A 19,089-nucleotide genomic window follows, 5' to 3' on the forward strand; every position below is an offset into this window, starting at 1 on the left:
GATTTATATCCATAAGGAGGCTACCCCAAAGGATGTGATGCCAAGACTTTTTTAACTTAATCTTTTTTGACTAGTTCATTTTATGTTATGTATAAGTGTTTTGCTGCATGTTTGTATGTGTTCCACAGGTGAGCCTTGTGCCCATGAAGCCAAAGGAGGGCACTAGGTCCCCTGGAACTGGGTTTCGGACAGTTGTGAACCACCATGTAGGTGCTGGGAATCAAACCTGAGTCTTCTGCAGGAGCATCAAGCGCTCTTAACCAATCTAGCTCCTAAGAAGGGATTGTGGACACTCTTCAGAATAGGACATGTGGCCTTATCTCCACCCTCCCCATCACCATGAGGGAAACTCTGCAAAATACCTCTTTTCTCCCTTGATCCATGCCCAAGGAAGGCAAAAGAAAAACAAGAGAAGAGAATGGCTTTATTAAATGTTTCCTAAAACAGTCCTAGTCTTGGTACTATATACAAAAAGAATACGAGAGCAGCATTATCACCCAGTTTTATAGAGGAGACAGCTGAGTTCTCGAAGATTAGGCCTTTGTCTAGGCTTGCATAAGTAGAAGGCTGTAACCAGGAGTCTGTGCAGCCTTTCATCTTGCTGTCTTTCCTCCAAAGCCTGCTGTTTTCTGATAGGAGGGCGAGAAAGGAACAGAGAGACACAGGATAGAGGTATGCTATGAAGTGAGAGAGAACAAAGAAGGAAAGGGGATTTAAGAGGCAAGTAGTGGAAGAAAGAGACACATACTGTAAGCACCGCTGGGCAGAACCCTGTTAGTAGACTAGAGTGAGTTCATTCTCCAGCAAGAAGCTGGCAGGACCCCATGGCTGCCTCTGGGTTCAGCAGCCTGGAGTGCCTGGCAAGGCCTAGTGGGGAGGGAGCAAAACAGCAGGTGCTGGCCCCTCATGCAGGCTGCTAAGCAAATACAGATGGGGCTATTTCAGTCTCCAAACCTGCTGGCCACAGTCACAGATCTAAAGAGAAGGCAGAATCTGTTTTGTCCATATTAGGTTTGAAACTTACTCCTCTCTCTTTCCCTCCCCACTCCCCACCTCCCCTAAAGCCCCAAGTGATTAAATCAAGTATGTGGGATTTGGGTTAGAATCATTGTGTCCAATCTGCAGGAATGCCGAGCCAGTGCCAGCCCCCTTGGCAGGGACCCAGCCCAGGCCCTCTTTGAGTGCGCCAGGACAAACATGCTCTTCCCTAGGGGCAGCAGGCCCACTGCAAAGGAGCACAGCTCTGTTCCATCCCTGTGCTGTCAAAGGCAGCCTTTAAAACGTTCCTCCCTATGCCCTGGGGATCCAGGCACATGCTGGGTCTCTGCCTGGCTCCCAGCCTGGCATCTGGACCCCTCCCCTGTCCCTCAGCACACTAAGCATTCAATCGCTAAATACCGTTTTCTCCCTAGATCATCCTCTGGGGTTAGGGTAGGGATCCAAGAATGCCAGACTGGTGATAAAGGATTTGGAAATCAGCTCTGGCTCGCAACACACTGCTGTGTGACCTTGGATAAGTCATTCCATCTTGGAGTTTCAATTTCTTAATCTACAGGTCAGAGATAATAATACTCCACAGGCTATCATAAAGATTGTAAAAGAAGAGACACAACTCCACTGAAGCATCTTCTGGAGCATGGCAGATCCTAAGCAAACTTATACTCCCACAGACCTTCCCTCCAACACTAAAAGTTGGCCTCCTCTACTGGACCAGCTCCTGTACACTGAGGGATACGTGCTGGACTTTTGTTTATATATTTTTAGTATATGGCCTGGCCTACAATAGGTGTATAATGGATGCTTGTGGATGGACACTGTTGGATGGATGCCCCCAAACCCTTCTTTCAGGACTCTTTCTATACAAGACTCCAGTCTACGATCTCCCTTATCTGTCCCTAGACTGGTAACCGACACGGCCTTCTCCTACTAACATCTGGAAACCAAAGAACACTGTCAACGACCCAATGACTGACCTTTGAGGAGAATGAAAGGGAAGACAGGCAATGGGCTCTGCTCTCCCTCTAGTTCTTTGTAGCTCTATAGCAACCCCCTTCCCAGGAATGAAAGAAACAGAGATTGCTCTTTGGGGAGAAAAAAAGTTTCTATTTTCAAAATTCTATCTTTCCACTAAGTTCAAAATATTTCTCCAAGAACCCCAGAGGAGGTGTGCATCTCAGTCCCTGCTCGAATGGCAGCTCTACCAGAGCATGGTGAGAGTTCCTCCCCACATGAGGCTGGCCAGCTGTGGGGTGAATAAGGTTGTGCTCTACTTACCTGAATGAGCAAATATAAACTGTGGGTAACATGGTCATAACCAGAGGTCAGCAATCTAAGAGGACAATCCAAGGAAGAATACAAAGAAAAGTCGAGAAAGCTAAGATGCTCTAACAGCCAAGCAGAAGGTGATCCATCCCACCTACCATTGCACATAGTCTTAGGGTCCTATCAGATAGGCTACTCTGAGCCCTGCTATCCCAGGGGTCCCTCAGCTGTGCAAGTACAAGTACTAGGGACAGGTTCAACGGATCACAGGCTTTGACACAGGCTAATGCTGCAGAAGGGTACACAGAGATATACAAATGTCCTGGCCCTCCCCTGCCCACCAACCTCTGAGAACTGAATAGTCTTACTCACCAGTAAGCGCCTACAATAGCCAAAGCGTCTGCTACCGTCTTCCCCAGTCAGCATGAAAGAAAAGGTTTCACTGAAAAAGGAAGGAGGGAGAGGTCTGGCATCAAAGAGCTTATGAAGAAGACTCAGGACACAGCTCCCAAAATAGGGACTGCCATATCAGGTTACTTTAAGACTCAGGTTTGGGGCTAGAGAGATGGCTCAGCGGTTAAGAGCACTGACTCCTCTTCTAAGGGACCTGAGTTCAACTCCCCGCAACCACATGGTGGCTCACAATCATCTATCTATAAAGGGATCTGATGCCCTCTTCTGGTGTGTCTGAAGACAGCTACAGTGTACTCATCTACCTAAATTAAATAAATAATTCTTTTTTTTTTTTTTGGTTCTTTTTTTTTTTCGGAGCTGGGGACCGAACCCAGGGCCTTGCGCTTCCTAGGCAAGCGCTCTACCACTGAGCTAAATCCCCAACCCCTAAATAAATAATTCTTAAAAAAAAAAAAAAAGACTCAGGTTACTTTAAGGGTTAAAAAAAAAAGAAGAAGAAAAGAAAGAAAGAAAGAAAGAAAGGAGGCCGAAACTAGGGCATGCCCCACTTAGTTGTTCCCCATAGGGGAAAATGAGTCTGCATCCTCTTCTCTCCTACAGCTAGACCAAGTCAGATCTCACCTGCTGTATTCTGACACAGGGAGCCAGTCCTTGGCATCTGGAAAGCAAAACTGGGGGATAGCTTTGAGCCTTTCTTCTGCCTCCCGCATCTGCTTGGTGGGTCGGTCCAGCTGCCAGGAAGAGGAATATGAGAAGTAACTGAGAGATGACAAGGACCCTGGGTAGTAGGGGTAGGGGGACGGAAAAGCATCTCCTGTGTGCTGGGGCTGTGGATGCAAATGAAACGGACAAAATCTATCCCTGACCCTGCATTCTGGTCAGGCAGGTAAGTAACCAACATTTCAGAGTGTGCCTCAAATGAGATAGAGTGAAGAGAAAGAGAAATGTGCATGTGGGGAGCAGCAGCAGGCTTCTGCTGCTCGAAATGTGAGGACGCAGCAGCCAGGAAAACGGCAGGAGAAAGGACAATACAGACGTGCAAGGTCAGAGATACCCGTGGCTTACAAGGAAGCCAGACTGGCTGCCGAGCAGAGGGCGCTAAGACACAAGGTCATGGGCAGGGATTGCCTGCTAGTGAGTAGGAGGATTTCTTTAGGTAAGATGTTTTAAAATGAAGTGTAGTGATGCCTCTGTGACTCTGAAAACACACTGGACGACACTGAATGGGTGACTTACCTACCTATAGAGTGTGGGAGAGCACATGAACTAGAGAGTGGCAGGAGGAACATCCGGGAACAGCACACTCACCTTGGGAAACTGGTAGGAGACTTCAGGGAGGTAGGTGTTACGAGATGGCTTCTTCTTGAGGGACACAACCACAAAGTATTCAAAGAGCTCCCGCTCCTGCCATTCGAGCAGCTCCAGCTCCAGTGTCCGATAGCTGGGTGCGCGCTTCAGCATTGACTGGATGTGGACCAAGCGCTGTGTGTGGGCTGGGGGCAGGCCTCACATTAGGAGACAACCAGATCGGCCACATAAAGACCTCCCATCAGCCCCATCACCTGACTCAGAGCACCATTTCTCAATAACTTCTATGTACATAAGTCTTATCTGACTTTTCAGCCTCCTCTCTAGACACAGGTGGCCTTAAGGGTGCCAGAGGACAATCTTCTCAGTTTATGGCACAATTCTTGTAACCAAAAGAGTTGATTATAATCTGAACCCACCCCTGGCCCTCCAGATTTACAGTATCTATAAAGCAAATCTAGTAGACAGACTCCAGAACTATGGCTTGGGAAGGATGGACAGTTAACAGCTTTAAATTTGACACTGGGAGACCAACTTTTGGACTTAAAACTGAAGGGCTGAGCTCACAGAAGGAATTTCTCTATAGCCTTCTGCTCTGGTGGTCTGCTAGCTGCCCTTCCTGTTGACTTTTCCCCGTACTCCAGGGCCAGTCTGGGACCCTGGGCCCACACATGCAGAAGAGCAAGCTGATTCCCTTGGGATGGGGAGGGATGTTGCCTTACCTTTGAACCTGTCATCAGAGTCACTCTCACTTTCACTGTTCTCATCTGGAAAAGTAACAACAGGCAGACATGATGGCCTACAGCAAATATTTTTGGAGTCTATTTCCCAAATTCTTTTTTTAAAAAAAAGTTTTTACATTCATTGTGTGCGTGTTTGTGTTTGAGAGAATGAATGAATGAATATGGGCTTATGCATGCAGCCATGTTCATGTGGAGATCAGAAGTTTGTAGTTGATTCTCTCCTCCTAACACAGGTTTTGTGACCTCAAACTTTGGTGGGCAGGCTTGGCAGCAAGTGCATTTACCTGCTATCTTCCTGATCTGTGGGCCTCCCAACTTCACTAATGAGGAATAGACTTAAATCTAGTCTGGGCTACTCTGGGCCAATGATTAGGCATCTAAGGGCAGGAGGTAAATGGCTCAGGACCAGGATACCTCAGAGATCAGGCCTCCAGTGCTAACCTATATGCAAACGCCTACTGGGAAGCTGAGGGCCTAAAGTTGAAGGCTGAGCCAGCAGAGAGGCCTAAATGCCTGGAAGACAAAGGACCTGCCTCAGATAATCCAAGATCTGGTATGGGAAACAGACCACAGTGCTCAGTAGGTCTGGCCTTCCCCTTTGCTCAAAGCAGATTCTCACATGTCCTAACTCAAGGCCTAGTAGTCCAAAGCCTGAGGGAAACCATCCCAGAGCTAATTTCCTCTCAGGCCCTCCCACTTCTGTGGCCATTTTCTGGATGGGTGCTTGCTACTCTCCTATGAAGCAGAGGATCCCACTACAATCGCAGGTGAAATAAATCGAAGCCCATCCACATTTCTCCCCATTCCTGATGTTCAAGGACCCGCAAAGGTGACCCAGCTTAGACATCAACACCTACCTCTCAATGAGGCTGTCTCAAGGCTGGACAGAGACAGCTTTTTCAACCTCTTCTTTCCTCTCTTGGCATTATAGATAGAGTTAATTCTTTGGACAAGCTGGTTAAAGAAAAAGCAGAGAAGGTGAGGTAATTCTAACACCAGCTGCCCCTATCCATGAAGATAAATTATGAGCCCATTCTTTCCCTTATAGGTGTGCAAGAGCTTTCTGCACTGGTCCAACAGGGTCCAACACTGGTCTTCCTATTAAAATGACCACAGTGGAGGCTTACCAGCCATCCTTGGTGGCTCTCCATCTACTCTGTGCCCAGGAGTAGGTTCCTGCACCAAGACACGGACACTAAACTTAGCTCCCCAAAGGAAGGAACTGTGATCAAACTAGACAGGATGGGAGCTCCTGGGTCCCAAGAGTCATTGAACCGACGGAGACAAAGAGTTTCTCAGATATAAAAACAGGAACAAGGATTCTAGCCTTTCCTCTCTGGGCCATAACCTGGGGCCTGACAGGAAGAAGCTAAATTCTCAATATACCCAAGCATTGTTTTCAAGCTAAAAATACCATTTAGCTAAATCCTGCTGCTCTGGGCTGAGGGTCGGGCACATGTGCACATCATTGCTGAATCTTTGATTCTGAGACATGGGAAGAGCTGGTCTGAATCTTTAGGTCCCTGAAAGGCCAAAGATGTTTATGTGCACAAGAACCCAAATTCATCTGTCACACTGGGTAACAGTCTCAGCTCAACTAGTCTTTTCCCTCCCTCTAACATCTCAGTACTGGGAAGGGGTTAGTGCAATCTTATTGATAAAGAAGGGACAAGGGAGAAAGGTTATCCTCAATCTATTCAAGGGGAACTAAAGAAGCACCCCAGATTAGAGGAGGAAGGAAGGAAGGAAGGAAGGAAGGAAGGAAGGAAGGAAGGAAGGAGGGAAGGAGGGAAGGAAGGAAGGAAGGAAGGAAAGAAGAAAGGCCAGAGCATAGCTGGTTGCCTGCCCACCCATCTGCCTACTGCCCTGGGCTCAATGTGGGAAGGATACCTTGGGAATGCGACGGGCCCTGCGGCTGGACAGCAGCTCACTTGTGGTGCTGAGGCTGTCCTCATTGAGGCTGGAGGGTGAAGATGGCAGGCTCAGCTGAGCCAGCAGCATCATGTCATCATGGCTATGCCTCTTGGGTAATCGTGGCAAACGATGGCTCTTCCTTTCTGACCAGTTCCCACTGCGCAGGGACTGGCTGCTGGGTTTCAGGGACAGCTGGCATGGGGGACAGGATATGAGAGAGGGGCTCACCACAAATGTTTTACCAGTATCTGTCTGCTGGTATCTGTGGCTAGAGCTAAAAGGCTGGCATCCTCAGCTCTCACCAGTTCCCCATTAGAAATTGAATATACTGGAGTTTCCTTTTTAAAGACCTTAGTTTTTCACTGACCAGGTGAATGCTAGATTAAATACTTGCTTCCTCAAAGGAAGTTTTACTACTTCTGCCAGAAAGAATAAAGAAAAAAGATCATCTATTAAGCAGAAAGAGGAGGCAAAGCAGGAATTTCCAGGCACTGTCTGAACTTTGCGACAGGATTAGTGACTGTGAATGAGGGGACCAGTCTTTCTCCCTTCTCAGATCTGAAGCCTTTTGTGGAAGAGACCATAGCCTACCTGCTCAGCTGCTCTGTTATGTGATCCTGATAGCCTGGCCATGCTTACTTCCTCCAGAGAACAGGAGTTCTGGCCACCAAAGTGGAGTAAGACAGATCTCACATTCAACTGACGCCCTCTCATCATACCCTCTGGGCTGCCTCGTTCTCTGACCCTGTGTATCCTCAATTAACAGCTGATGCTCTTCAGTACAGGACGCCGAGTTGGCTACTCGTTAGAGGAGCTGCTGGGAAAGCAGGCATCTCCTGGGGGCCCCCAAGTTTTGTCTCAGTCTGCCTCTTCTCAATTTTCAGCAAATCCCTTTCTTTCCACTGCCAATATCTTTTCCAAGCTAATCAGCCTAGTAATACGGATCCACTAGAAGCCCATTTGAACAGAGTACATCAGGAGAGATGGATGCACTATCAAAATCAACACATGATTTCAAAGCCAGAAAAAAAATTTTCTTTCCAACAGTATAAACTATCCAGGTCCTTGCATTTGTCCAGTTAAAGAGTTAAATGGGGCAACAGAGACAGCTTGTTTCCCTACCCTTCTGGCTTTCCTACATTCTGGGACTCTGGACAAGACCAGAATAAGCTTGTTTAAAGTTTCTTTGGGCCTTTCAGCTTTCTTCTCTCTCCCTTCCTTCACTCCATTCCTCTAACACTTCTTTATGGCTCTTTTAAAAAATATTTACTTATTTTATGTCCATGAGTGTTTTGTTTGCATGTGCATATGTGCACCACATGTGTGCCTGTTATCTGTGGAGGTCAGGAGGGCATCAGATTCCCCCAAACTGGAGTTACAGATGGCTGTGTGAACTGCTATGTGGGTGTTGAGAACTGAATGTGGGTCCTCTGAAAGAATAGTAAGTGCTCTCAACTGTTCTTCATTCATTCATTCATTCATTCATTCATTCATTCAGTGTGTGTGTGTGTGTGTGTGTGTGTGTGTGTTCGTGCCTGTTTGAATGTGGTTATACAGACATGTGTTTGAGTCCAGATTGGGTGTTGATCTTCACCTCCAATTTGCTTGTTCCACATTGTTTGCTTCTGCATATATCAGGCTAGGTGACCCCCTAGCTTCTTCAGATTCTCCACTTTGTCTTGCTATAGGAACACTGGGATTATGGACCATTGCTACTGCATTTGGTTTTACATGGGTCCTGGGGAATCTGGGCTCTGAGGTTCACATTGTACAGTAAGCATTTTACCCGCTGGGCTATCTTCCCAGTCCCAAACACTCTTTATTCCCTCCTGCCAGTCTGCTCTGCTATGTGATTCTGGAAGTCTGGCCACACTCACTTCTTCCAGGGAGAGAACAGGGCTCTAGACTCTGGCCAACAGGGCTCAGCAAGGTAGGCCTCATATTCAAGTAACTCCCTCCCTCACTACAATGTCCTGGGTTGCCCTTATCTCAGCCCTAATCTATATACCCACCCTTTCCCCCTATAAACACTGATGCTTTCAATATAGAGCCTACATGGTAGTGGATCCCACATATTGCCAGGAAGGCAAGCATCCCTGAGGGTCCTACCTGCCTGCCCATAGGGTTTTCAACATGGTAGAAGTCACTAGGTACACAACCCCTCTGCCAAGTGCTATTGAGAACAGAGACTAAGAAAAGCCTGAAAGTACCTTGAGAGCACGGGCCCTCACTAGCTGGCTCTCCCAAGTCTTGCCATGGAGCCTCAAATTCCACAGCTAAGATAATTTGGGGCAGAGCTGCGGACTGTTAAGGCTCTAAAAAAAAAAAAAAAACCCATCTTCTTATTTGCTGCTGAGAGGAGACTGTATGAGCTCTTGGTTTGGTTTTCTTGCTAGAACTCAAACAGTGAGAAAGAAGAAGGCAAGACAGTATGCCTTGAGAGCACATCTCAGTTGCCCACAGCAGTTTCAACATGGCAGAAGGCCCTGAGTGCACAGCTCTCTCCTGAGGCAAAGTCCTCTGCCGACTGCTAGCCAGGACAACAGCATAAGTAAAAGCTTGAGGGCAGGCCCTCAAACTGCTGCGGCCAGAACTGCATTACCTGCATGGGTGGGTTGTTGTACTTCCTGTCTTGAGGACTCCACATCCTGTGCAAAGAGTCCAGGGAGTTCTCAGACAGTTGCTGGGATTTTCGTCCAGCTCTTCGGTTCTTTAAGTCCACATCCTCATAGGGATTCTCCTTGGGAAGCCCTCCTGCAGAGGAGGCAACGTTGGAGAAGAGAAGGAAAGAATGAGAGAGTGAGAGGTACACACAATCCCTGTGACCAGAGTATCTCCCGCCTGGCCCTTCAGCTCGTGAGTCATGCAGCAGCCGGTCTGCAGTGGGAAGGCTACAAACAGATCCTGGCTCCAAGTCCAGAAGCTGAGGCCCCCACTCCCTACCTCCAGCTCAGCTCAGCTCAGCCTTGTCTGGCCACTGCTTTATACATTTAGGGATTACACAAGACTGGCAGAGGACAAGGCTGACATTACAAGTTTCCCTGGCTCTAACCCTTCAGCTGGTAAAGCCCCCGGAGACTGGCTTCTGGAAAGACTTTCAGAGATCCCATAGCTATACCTCGACTCTCTGTGGGTCTCTCTGGGGCCAGTTTCAGGGGCAAGCATGACAGAACTCAAAGAACTCTAGGGAGCAGAGCTTTGCTAGATCCTCCTCAGACCTACTCCTGTGCTCTCCAAGTCTTTCAGGAAGAGGAATTGTCTCAGGCAACCAGGGGGCCAACCAGCCACAGTGGGTGCTCAGTGACACTCTTCCATTCTTCTCTCTCAGCATAGTATCAGCTACCATCTCTACTGGTAACCTCGGCAGAGAGAGAGTCCTCATCATTCCCCATTTGGCAGAGGCTTTTCCACAGTGACACATGGGAGTGTGAAAGGCTTGGAAGGGGTCCAGGGCAAAAGAAAGGAGGAGAGTTCTTGCATCTCAGGACCAGTTTCTAAAATCTCTGGCAGTATGCTCTGTATTGACACTACCAGAAAATCTTAGGAAAGCCCCAAACATAGTTCTTGCCCAAGACTATAAGGTTTTTGAGATCCATCTTTTTCTAAGTTACACCTTCCTGAACCTCCAATGAGGCCTGCTTTATTTCTTCCTTCCTTGCTCCCCCTTCCCCCCTCTCTTTCCCTCCTCCCTCCCCCTCCCTCCCTCCCTTCCTTCCTTCCATGTATGTGAGTACACTGTAGCTGCCTTCAGACACACCAGAAGAAGGCATTGGATTCCATTACAGATGGTCATAAGCTACCACCATATGGTTGCTGGGAATTGAACTCAGGACCTCTGCAAAGCAGTCAGTGCTCTTAACCTCTGAGGCATCTCTCAGCCCCAATGAGGCTTTTCTAACACACAGTAATACCAAGGAGTCATGTTGCTTCATCAGTCTAGGCTTAATCCCAGCAGTGAAATCATGGTGGTAACAAGATCCAGAGACTCCTTACCAATACAACCCTCCCTTCCCTTCCCTTGTCTTTCTGTTTTCTTACCCCAGACTCAATGCTACTGTTTGGGACTTATGTGGCAGATAGTGTGCCCAGGAAAGGATGTGTGAACAGGACTGAGTTTGGGCAAATGCTGAGCCCCATGGCTACCCTGCCAATACCTGTATGCATCTTACCCCAACTTCTACCAGACTAAAAATAGAGGCTGCTGGGACTGCAGAAGAAAATGCAATCCCAGCATGCTTAGCAATTCCTCAAAAAGCTGAGGCTCTCCTACACTGAAGCATCTATTAATTAAATAAGAAACCACAAGGACTTTAGGAAATGCCTTTGTGGAGGTGGGAGTGAGGATACAGACTGCAGCAGAAGCAATGCCAGTCTCTGTAATCTTATGAGTCAAGGATGAGTCAAGAAAAGAGTTGGGGTTGGATTAAGCGATTCCCAACACAACATGCTCCCCAGCGATGGAGCACAGCTTTTCCTATAACAGCCATGCCATTAAAATGACTCTTCTCCATTCCAGGGCCCTGACTAAGTAAAGTTGGCGCAGCAGCCCTGTCTGGAGAAGCAAGTCTCAAACCCGGCATCCCCTGCACGTTTTTCCAGCCCACTTCAAGTGAGGTATATTTCTGAGGGAGGTGGGTGGGTTTGCTACTTCTTGGTCCCTACCTAATAAATACCTTACGAGGTTGAGAGAGGAAGGGGATACAGAATAGAAGAATGCTAGGGCATAACTACTCTTCTGATCTGTAACACAGGACATGTGTTTTACTTTCCAGATTGGGGCTAGAGAAATATTTGTTTATATTTATTTTACACTCATTCACACTGTCTTGGACTAAGTGACTGGCCAGAGTCCTCATTATCTCCAACTTATAAGAAAATCCATCCCAATCCCTTTCCACCAAAGGTTCTCGGAGCAGTTGACATTTTGGGTTGAGGAACTGACCTGACCATTTACAGGACATTTACTGCAATTCTGGCCTTTCAATACTATCCTGACATTACATGTTATCAAATGCCCCCTGGGATGGGGAGGAAAGGAAGAACAGAGGGGGGATGGGAGGAGGATGGGCACAGCAAAGCAAAGAGTGGAACTGCTCCCTGACCCCTATATCTGATGCTTCCTCATAGTGTCTGGGGCCATGCTGTGAGCCCTTAAGTCTAATTCCTTTTTTCCTTCATCTTCTTCTCTTTTTCCTTCCTTCTTTTCGCAGAATCAGAGCTTGGACAATTGATGTAGAATCTAAAGCTCCAAGAAAAACGTGTAAGATGAATTCCAGAGAAGCAGCAGAAGCAGACATGGCTGCGTTGACGACTACCTTGGGAAGGACAGTTGGAAGGTACCAACTTGTGTGTGCTGAACTGCCTCTGTGGAAGTATGAATGTACTGACACCTCCTGCCCACTCTAGTGCCAGCTTCCTCTCTAACCTAAGTAACCCGTAATCATCATGCTCTGCTTCTCAGCCTTAGCTGGCCCCGATCGGATCAGTCCAAGTCCATTATCGTATGCTCCTGGGACTCCCAGTCATCTCTGCAGGCAGCAAAGATGCCTACAAGTATGGATGGGCAAAGAGCAAAAAGACAGTGAATTCTAGAGCCAATAAACTGAATTTGCTGGGGGGGGGGGAGCAAGTGGGACATAGTGCTCAGAGTACACCACAGTGAAAGTGGGAGGCCAGAGCTGAATGGAGGAATAAGGTGACAATTTGCCTGGTACTTTTGTTGAGACTGGGATTTAGACAGACTGCATACCTTTCACTTGCAACTCTGCCTGCATGGTTCCCCCAGGACAGCCTGCCCAGCATTTACAGGGTAACAGAGTGGTAAGCCAAGGCTGGCTCTGTGCAGCCTCATCTCATCAAGCTTGGCTTGGGAAAGCAGAGGTCTCAACCTTTCCCAGCTTTGCTGACAAGGTAAGGGCCACAGGCACCCCCCCACCCCCCCCCCCAGTGACTTCTGCTTTGCACTCTGCTGAAAGAGGCTTACCAGAGCCCAGTCTCAGCATACTGATCCTTCTAGAAGACTCCTGCTCCATCAGGTCCGACTCCCACTCCTTCCTACAGCTCTTTTGGCTGCCACACAGGAAAACTGCCTTCTTTATTCCCCACTCATTCATAAACTACAATAACAGTTTCGAAAGGAGTGCATCTATCCAAAGTACCCATAACACTTCAAACTTCCTGGGCTGCACAGATAACTAAGGCTAGCTCCCCTTCCTCGAAATCCTCTGGCTCCAACTGACTGTTTCTCCTGGGTCTCCGCCTTTCTCACTTCCTTATACAGGAGGGAAAAGGGCCAGGCTGGGGGCCACTTCCCTTGGGGACTGCTATTACCCTCATTTCCAACAGCCCTGGGAACAATCCCTAGGCTACAGCTCTTGGCTGTTCTGCATCCATGCTTGTAGGTCCCTCTGTTTCTCTCTGTTGCCCAGCCTGGGTGAATGAGAAAAGTGAAATAGAAACTGAAGAGGCTTTACTGGCAAAACCTGTTCTGACTTGTATCCCACTGACATTCAGATGCCCTGGCAGCTCTCAAGCTAACTGATAGGAGTGGAAATCACAGCAGGAATGTAGCCCAGGCTCCTTGATCAGGCAGATGCCACTCTACACGATCCCTTAGCAAGCTGCTTCCTAAGGTGCATTTTCATTGTCAGGCTCAGAATTCGCTGCCACTGTAGAACAGCAGCATCTTCTGGTCAGATAGACAAAAACGAACAGCTTTAGAAAGCAGCAGGGAAACAACTTTCTTTTTGATCCTTACTATTGCAAATTGGCAGGCTTTGAAATCTCAGCCTTTCTGGAGAATACCACCCTGTACTCTTCAGGCTGTGTGCCTGATATGGGCAGGAGGCCAGTAAATTCTCTCAAGTGCCTTGCTCATGTCTGCTTCTAACAGAGATGGCCTATTCGCCTCTGGAACAATGGGCTACAACCTCTAACAGTCCAGGAACACCAGCCCAAAGGAATGCACCCATGATGGAGACTTAGCATAGGAACTCTCTGCTTCCCTTACAAGATCCATCGTCACAGGCCCAGAACAAAGCTTATTTTATCACAGTTGACCTGAAGTACCACAAAGCTGGAAAATCCAGTTGGAACCAGAAACAGTCTTAATACCCCAAGGCAGAGAGAGGCTAGGTGAGAACTAGAAGTCAGAGCCACTGATCAATCCTAGACAAGAAAATGAAAATGACCTTCAAAGTTGAACAACAAGAGAGCCCTGGAAGGCTCTAAGAGTTCACATTTATGAATCTCTTTGAAGAAAGAAGAAAGTGGAGGGAAAACCAACCAGAATCTAACAGGGCTCTCCTCCCTTATACTTTTTCTTCTAGCTTCTCTGGTTAGGTCATAAGATTCAGACTGAACTGCTGTGGGAGATGTATTGTCCTAACAAACTCTCAAAGCTACTTCTACCCCAACTTGCAAACCACAAGCACCCAAATCAGTGCTTGGTCACTGTCTTACCCTCTTCCTTATATCCTCCCCCATTTTTCTTCCCAAGGACCCAGGAATCCAAAAGTTGGGTGAGTGATTAGGAAGATGCCTAACCCCAACTTTACCATGTACAGTGCTTCCCCCTAGTTTCACCTCATCCATCCAAGAAGCAACCAAGCTGCTTCCACATTTCTTGTCTCTTCATATACTTTCCAAAGTAGAAAAGAGTCTCCTTAACAAATGAGAAGCAGATATCCTCCCCTTTCCTAAGAAGGCCCAGGAAATAGCTCTGTACCCAGGATAGTGCCTCTAAAAAATTCCCTTCCAGAGTCTTGACTCATGAACTGGCGTGTGTGTGTGTGTGTGTGTGTGTGTGTGTGTGTGTGTGTGTGTGTGTGTGTGTGTGATGGGGTGGGAGTGGGGGGGGTCTTGTCTCCTGATAGTTTAGTTGCTATAAAAATACATCTACCCCTGGAATATTTGGGCAGCACAGAATGGCCTCCTAAGCCTTGTAAGAACACAGTAATGATCAGTCCTTCCTGCCAGCTGTGCTACAGGGATTGTAGAAAAACTACAGCTTCCTGCCAACATATAGCAGTCACGGTAGATAGTCCCAAGAGCCCTGAGCAGTAATGAGAACATTACATTATCTGCCAACTGGAAAAGACTCTGTAATAGGAGGCTGAAGGATGGGAAAGATGAAGCAGCAGAGCTGTCTTCTTACTCATTAGAAATTTTCTTCTACTCTGCGACACTGTATCTGTGTGAGAGCACACAGAGCAGGGTGGGTGTGTCTCTGGAAGATTAGCTGGAGATGAAAGTTGTACAAAGCAGAGTGTATACTGAAGCATCTTTCTTAACTGCTCACCTTGATTCTGGATCTTTGGCTCTGATCCCCACAGCTCCTCTGAATACAGAGCTGTCATTTCACAAGCAGTTAGAGAAAGGCATCTATCCCCAGTCTCCTGTTGTCAGAGGCCCTTGTTCCTACAGTCTCACTGCTACAGTGCACATTTGCATGGAGACACGCTATATGCCCCATACCTAGACAGCAGTATGTCTATGGGTCTAAATGTGGCAAAAAGCACTAGCTCAGTGACTGGTAGAGAAATCACAGGTTAGTGAAATAGCTCAGTGGTTAAGAGCTCTTGCTGCTTTTTCAGAGAACAAGAGTTCAGTTCCCAGCAGGGAATCTAATGCCCTCTTCAGACTTCCACAAGCACTAAACATGCACATGGGAAAGCAGATGACCCCTTCTTCATAAGATTCTCTTAGCCTAAGAATCTGAAAGGTTCTCTCTACTGTGGCCACTACTCTTGCTCATGTTAATTAAGACCGTGTTCTCCTAATTCAAGGCTGGAGATGAACAAGATGACCCTAAAATGAGGATGGCACAGTGCATCTCCCTGCTTTGTTGATCTATTCAGAGACACATTTTGCACAGAATCAAAGGTCCCCTGAAGAAGATAAGGATAAAACTAAAACGAGTATCGAAAGTAGTCAGATGGTAGCACAGACCTGTAATCCTGGTACTTGAAAGGCGAGGCAGAATAATTTAGAGTTCTAGGCTAACCTGGGCTGCATAGCAAAAGATTTATCTCAAAACAGATAAAAATACCCAAAATAAACCAAACACAGGACTGTGTACTCTACTCCTTTGTAGGTCCTTGAAATCAGTCCCGCTAATATCATGCTTACTTCCTTGCAAGGCAGAATGGTAACAGTACTTCTGCAGGGTAGGAGAATGAATGCTGCCAAACTGTACTCTTCAGGTGTTTGTATAGAATACAGCCCTGGAAGGTAAAGATAGCATCTACGGCCCACCCAGAGGCAATCTGTTTTCTGACCAGAAATTGTTTTTGTAGGGCAAAGATTGAGCAGGTTTACTAGAAGTCCTTGAAAAAAACCCAGTATCTCCAAAATGTGGAGACACAGACTCAGTGTTTGAAGCCTCTACCAAGGCCTCTTCACAAAAAAAAAAAAAAAAAAAAAAAAAATCCCATCTTTTTCTAGAATCTATGAAACTGGCTATACATCTGAATATCTGTGTCTCCTCAAACTTATTATCAGAAAGCCCTGATTGGGTCTCTGGAAGGGAATTAGGTCAAGAAGGCAGAGTTCTCATAGAGAATTAGTTGCCCCATAAATGGAGTTCTACTGAGCTCCCTCACCTCTTCAGCCATGAGAGGACACTGGGAAATTACAGATGTCTTTGAAACAGGAAGCAGGCTTATATTAGATGCCACGTCTGCCAGTGTCGTATCCTCAGCTCACCTAATCCGAACAACAGTTTTTCTGAGATTTTATTTGTATTTTATGTGTATAAGTGCTTGTCTGAATGCATATATGTGTACCATGTGTGTTCAGTGCTCCTTGAGGCCAGAAGAAAGCATAAGATCCCTTGGGACTTAAGATATAGACAGTTGTGGCTGCTATATGCTTGCTGGGAATGGAACTTGAGTCCTCTGGAAGTGTCTCCAGTGTTCTAACCAAGAGGCATCTCTTCAGTCCCCCAACAACAATCTTAATTGTTATTACTACTAGTGCTAATGTTCGTATTCTCACATTGCTGTGGATTTACAGAAAAACAGAACCCTGCAACAGTTAAGTGACTTGCCTAATGACACAGCTAAGGAAGAGTATTGTTAGGCTCTCAAGTCTTCCAAGAACACAAGAAAGGAATTGTGTCGTTTGTCCCTTCACTCAGGAATTACCTAAGGTGGAACCATGGTGTTCCGTATGAGATGAGCCATGAACATTTCTTCCAGTACTTGTTCTATAGCCCCGAGGGAAGGCCCACCCCCATCACCTCCACCATTGCTTACCCACAATATCTTCATATGCATTCTCTTCTAAAGTGCTTTTGGATCCAAACTTGGGTTGACTCTCAGTACCATTCTCAGTAGGAGAAGAGGGGTACAGGGACTGGAGACTGGATGCATCCTCAAACTCAAAGGATTTTCTGTGGACAAGAGCAAGAGTCATTTGGCTGGACCAGATCATTCTGTGTTGCTGGGAGTAGTAATGGTAAAGAGCAGAGGCCCTGCTCCTTGAACCTGTTACCCTACTCCGAGTGAGTGACAGATGGTCTGAAGGGAAGTAATAACTCCCAAATTCAAAAACACCCCCTCGGGGCTAGTGAGATGATAACTTGGCAGGAAAAGGCACTTGCCACCAAGCCTGATAGCCTGAGTTCAATCCTTAGGACTCATGTGGTACACAGAGAGCCAAACCTCTCCTCTCCTCTCCTCTCCTCTCTCTTCTCCTCTCCTCTCCTCTCCTCTCCTCTCCCTTCCTCTCCTCTCCCTCCCCCCCTCTCCTTTTCCCTCTCCTCTCCTTTCCCTTTCCTTCTCCTTCTCCCCTCCTCTTCTATCCCTCTCTTCTCCCTCTCCTCTCCCCTCCTCTCCTCTCCCTCTCCTCTCCCTCTCCATTCTCTTCCCCCCCCATCCCCCTTTTCTCTTTTCTTTTTTATTGAGACAGGGTTTCTCTCTATGTAGTCCTATCTGTCCTGGAACTTTCTCTCTGAAGACCAGGTTGGCCTCAAACTCAGAGATCTGCCTGTTTCTGCCTCTGGAGTGGTGGGATCAAGGTGTGGGCGCTATACGTGGCTGAGAACCAACTCTTTTAAGTTGTACTCTGTCCTCTACATGCATACCTAAAATAAAAATATAATTAATTAAAAACAAAAACATGGTCAGATGCCATGTCAAATATACCTGTTCTTGTGTCTCTCACTGGCCTTCACAACAGTGCTGGCAGTTTTTGTGCCATTTACAAATAAGGAGACTGAAGTGACAGGCAGGATTTTCCAAAGCTGTCTCTTTCAGAGCCTAACCTTCTAACACAATTCTGGCTTCTCAGACCTAGAAAGCATCGTTTCTTGAGAAGAGTCTACAAGTCCCAAAGGAACAGTTCGATCAGTCTCCTAGCAAGGGCTCTGAGTGGGTTTGCCCCTGGAAGGTCACTTCCAGGGCTGTTAGGTAAAATGGTATGGGATGGTTTGCTGACCCAAGAAGGGCTGTCCTCTAAACAAGCTAGTCCTTCGGTCAAGCTAGTTCTCTATTCCTTCCTATCCCCAGAAAACCTACACTGCAGTACTGCAACTGCAGCTTCTTGGATCCTAAGATGTCTTGAGACCACAGCATTTCTGCCTCTCCCTCATCTGAGTTGGGATGCTGGCTGAATCATCTCTGTCTCCAAGGCACGTCCCTCCCAGTGAAAGCCAATGAGGTGAGCAGGTGAATATGATATGGCATCTGACACATCTTGACTTTTATTAATTATGCTTACTTATTTTAGGCATGCATATGCAGGTCAGAGAACAACTTGTTGGTTGTCTCTCTACCACATGGGTTCTCTGAATGTCCCCTTCATGTCCCTTGGGGAAAGAAGAGCAGCATGACTGAACCTTCTTATCCACAAGTGTCTCTCTTCCAGTGAAATCTTCTCTTTCTTGTTTATTGAACACTTATCTTCAGAACCCTGGGTTGCAAGACAAGGACTGACTACACCACCCTCTTCAGCTCACCTGGCCCTCTATAGCATTCAGCGTAACACAATACTTCTTATCCTGCCACTCTCTTGTACTCCCATGATAAATCAGCATTAGTTTTCATATAATCCGGGCAATTATTTTTTATGCTCTAATGAAGGATTATTTTTTTAAAGGCTGCTCTTATTTTTTTTTTTCCAGAGCTGAGGACCGAACCCAGGGCCTTGCGCTTGCTAGGCAAGCGCTCTACCACTGAGCTAAATCCCCAACCCCTCTTATATTTATTATTTCCAGACATGGTTTCCCTATGTAGGCTAGGTGGCCTAAAACTCTCTATATAGACCACGATGGCCTCAAACCCACACAGATTGCCTGCCTATAACTTTCTGGGTGCTAGGACTGAAGGCATGTGCCACTATGCCCCACTAACTGGCCTTTTAAATGCCAGGATTCCTTAGAATTCTGTCTTTAGGTATCCCTTCCTGATATGTACAAATATCCATGGCCAAGTACTTTATCCCCGAT

General features: G+C 46.9%; 1 protein-coding gene across 18 annotated transcripts in view; it reads right to left on the minus strand.

Annotated features, from left to right (window-relative positions):
* Dennd2b (DENN domain containing 2B) overlaps positions 1–19,089 on the minus strand; it is a 150,729-nt gene that overhangs the window by 11,873 nt on the left and 119,767 nt on the right. For 14 of the 18 annotated variants that reach the window (NM_001395094.1, XM_063263096.1, XM_063263081.1 and 11 more), the window contains 8 exons: positions 16,898–17,034; positions 9,244–9,395; positions 6,618–6,833; positions 5,585–5,681; positions 4,707–4,751; positions 3,985–4,169; positions 3,298–3,407; positions 2,635–2,704 (listed from right to left, as the gene is read on the minus strand). In NM_001395094.1, coding sequence (NP_001382023.1) covers positions 2,635–2,704; positions 3,298–3,407; positions 3,985–4,169; positions 4,707–4,751; positions 5,585–5,681; positions 6,618–6,833; positions 9,244–9,395; positions 16,898–17,034 — 1,012 coding nt within the window. Of the gene's footprint in view, positions 1–408; positions 678–2,274; positions 2,330–2,634; positions 2,705–3,297; positions 3,408–3,984; positions 4,170–4,706; positions 4,752–5,584; positions 5,682–6,617; positions 6,834–9,243; positions 9,396–16,897; positions 17,035–19,089 lie in introns of those variants that run through there. The other 4 variants (XM_063263111.1, XM_039078212.2, XM_063263101.1 and 1 more) reach the window with 2 other exon arrangements.

The sequence above is a fragment of the Rattus norvegicus genome, chromosome 1 (genome assembly GCF_036323735.1).
Source record: "Rattus norvegicus strain BN/NHsdMcwi chromosome 1, GRCr8, whole genome shotgun sequence".
Taxonomy (NCBI): Eukaryota; Metazoa; Chordata; class Mammalia; order Rodentia; family Muridae; genus Rattus; species Rattus norvegicus.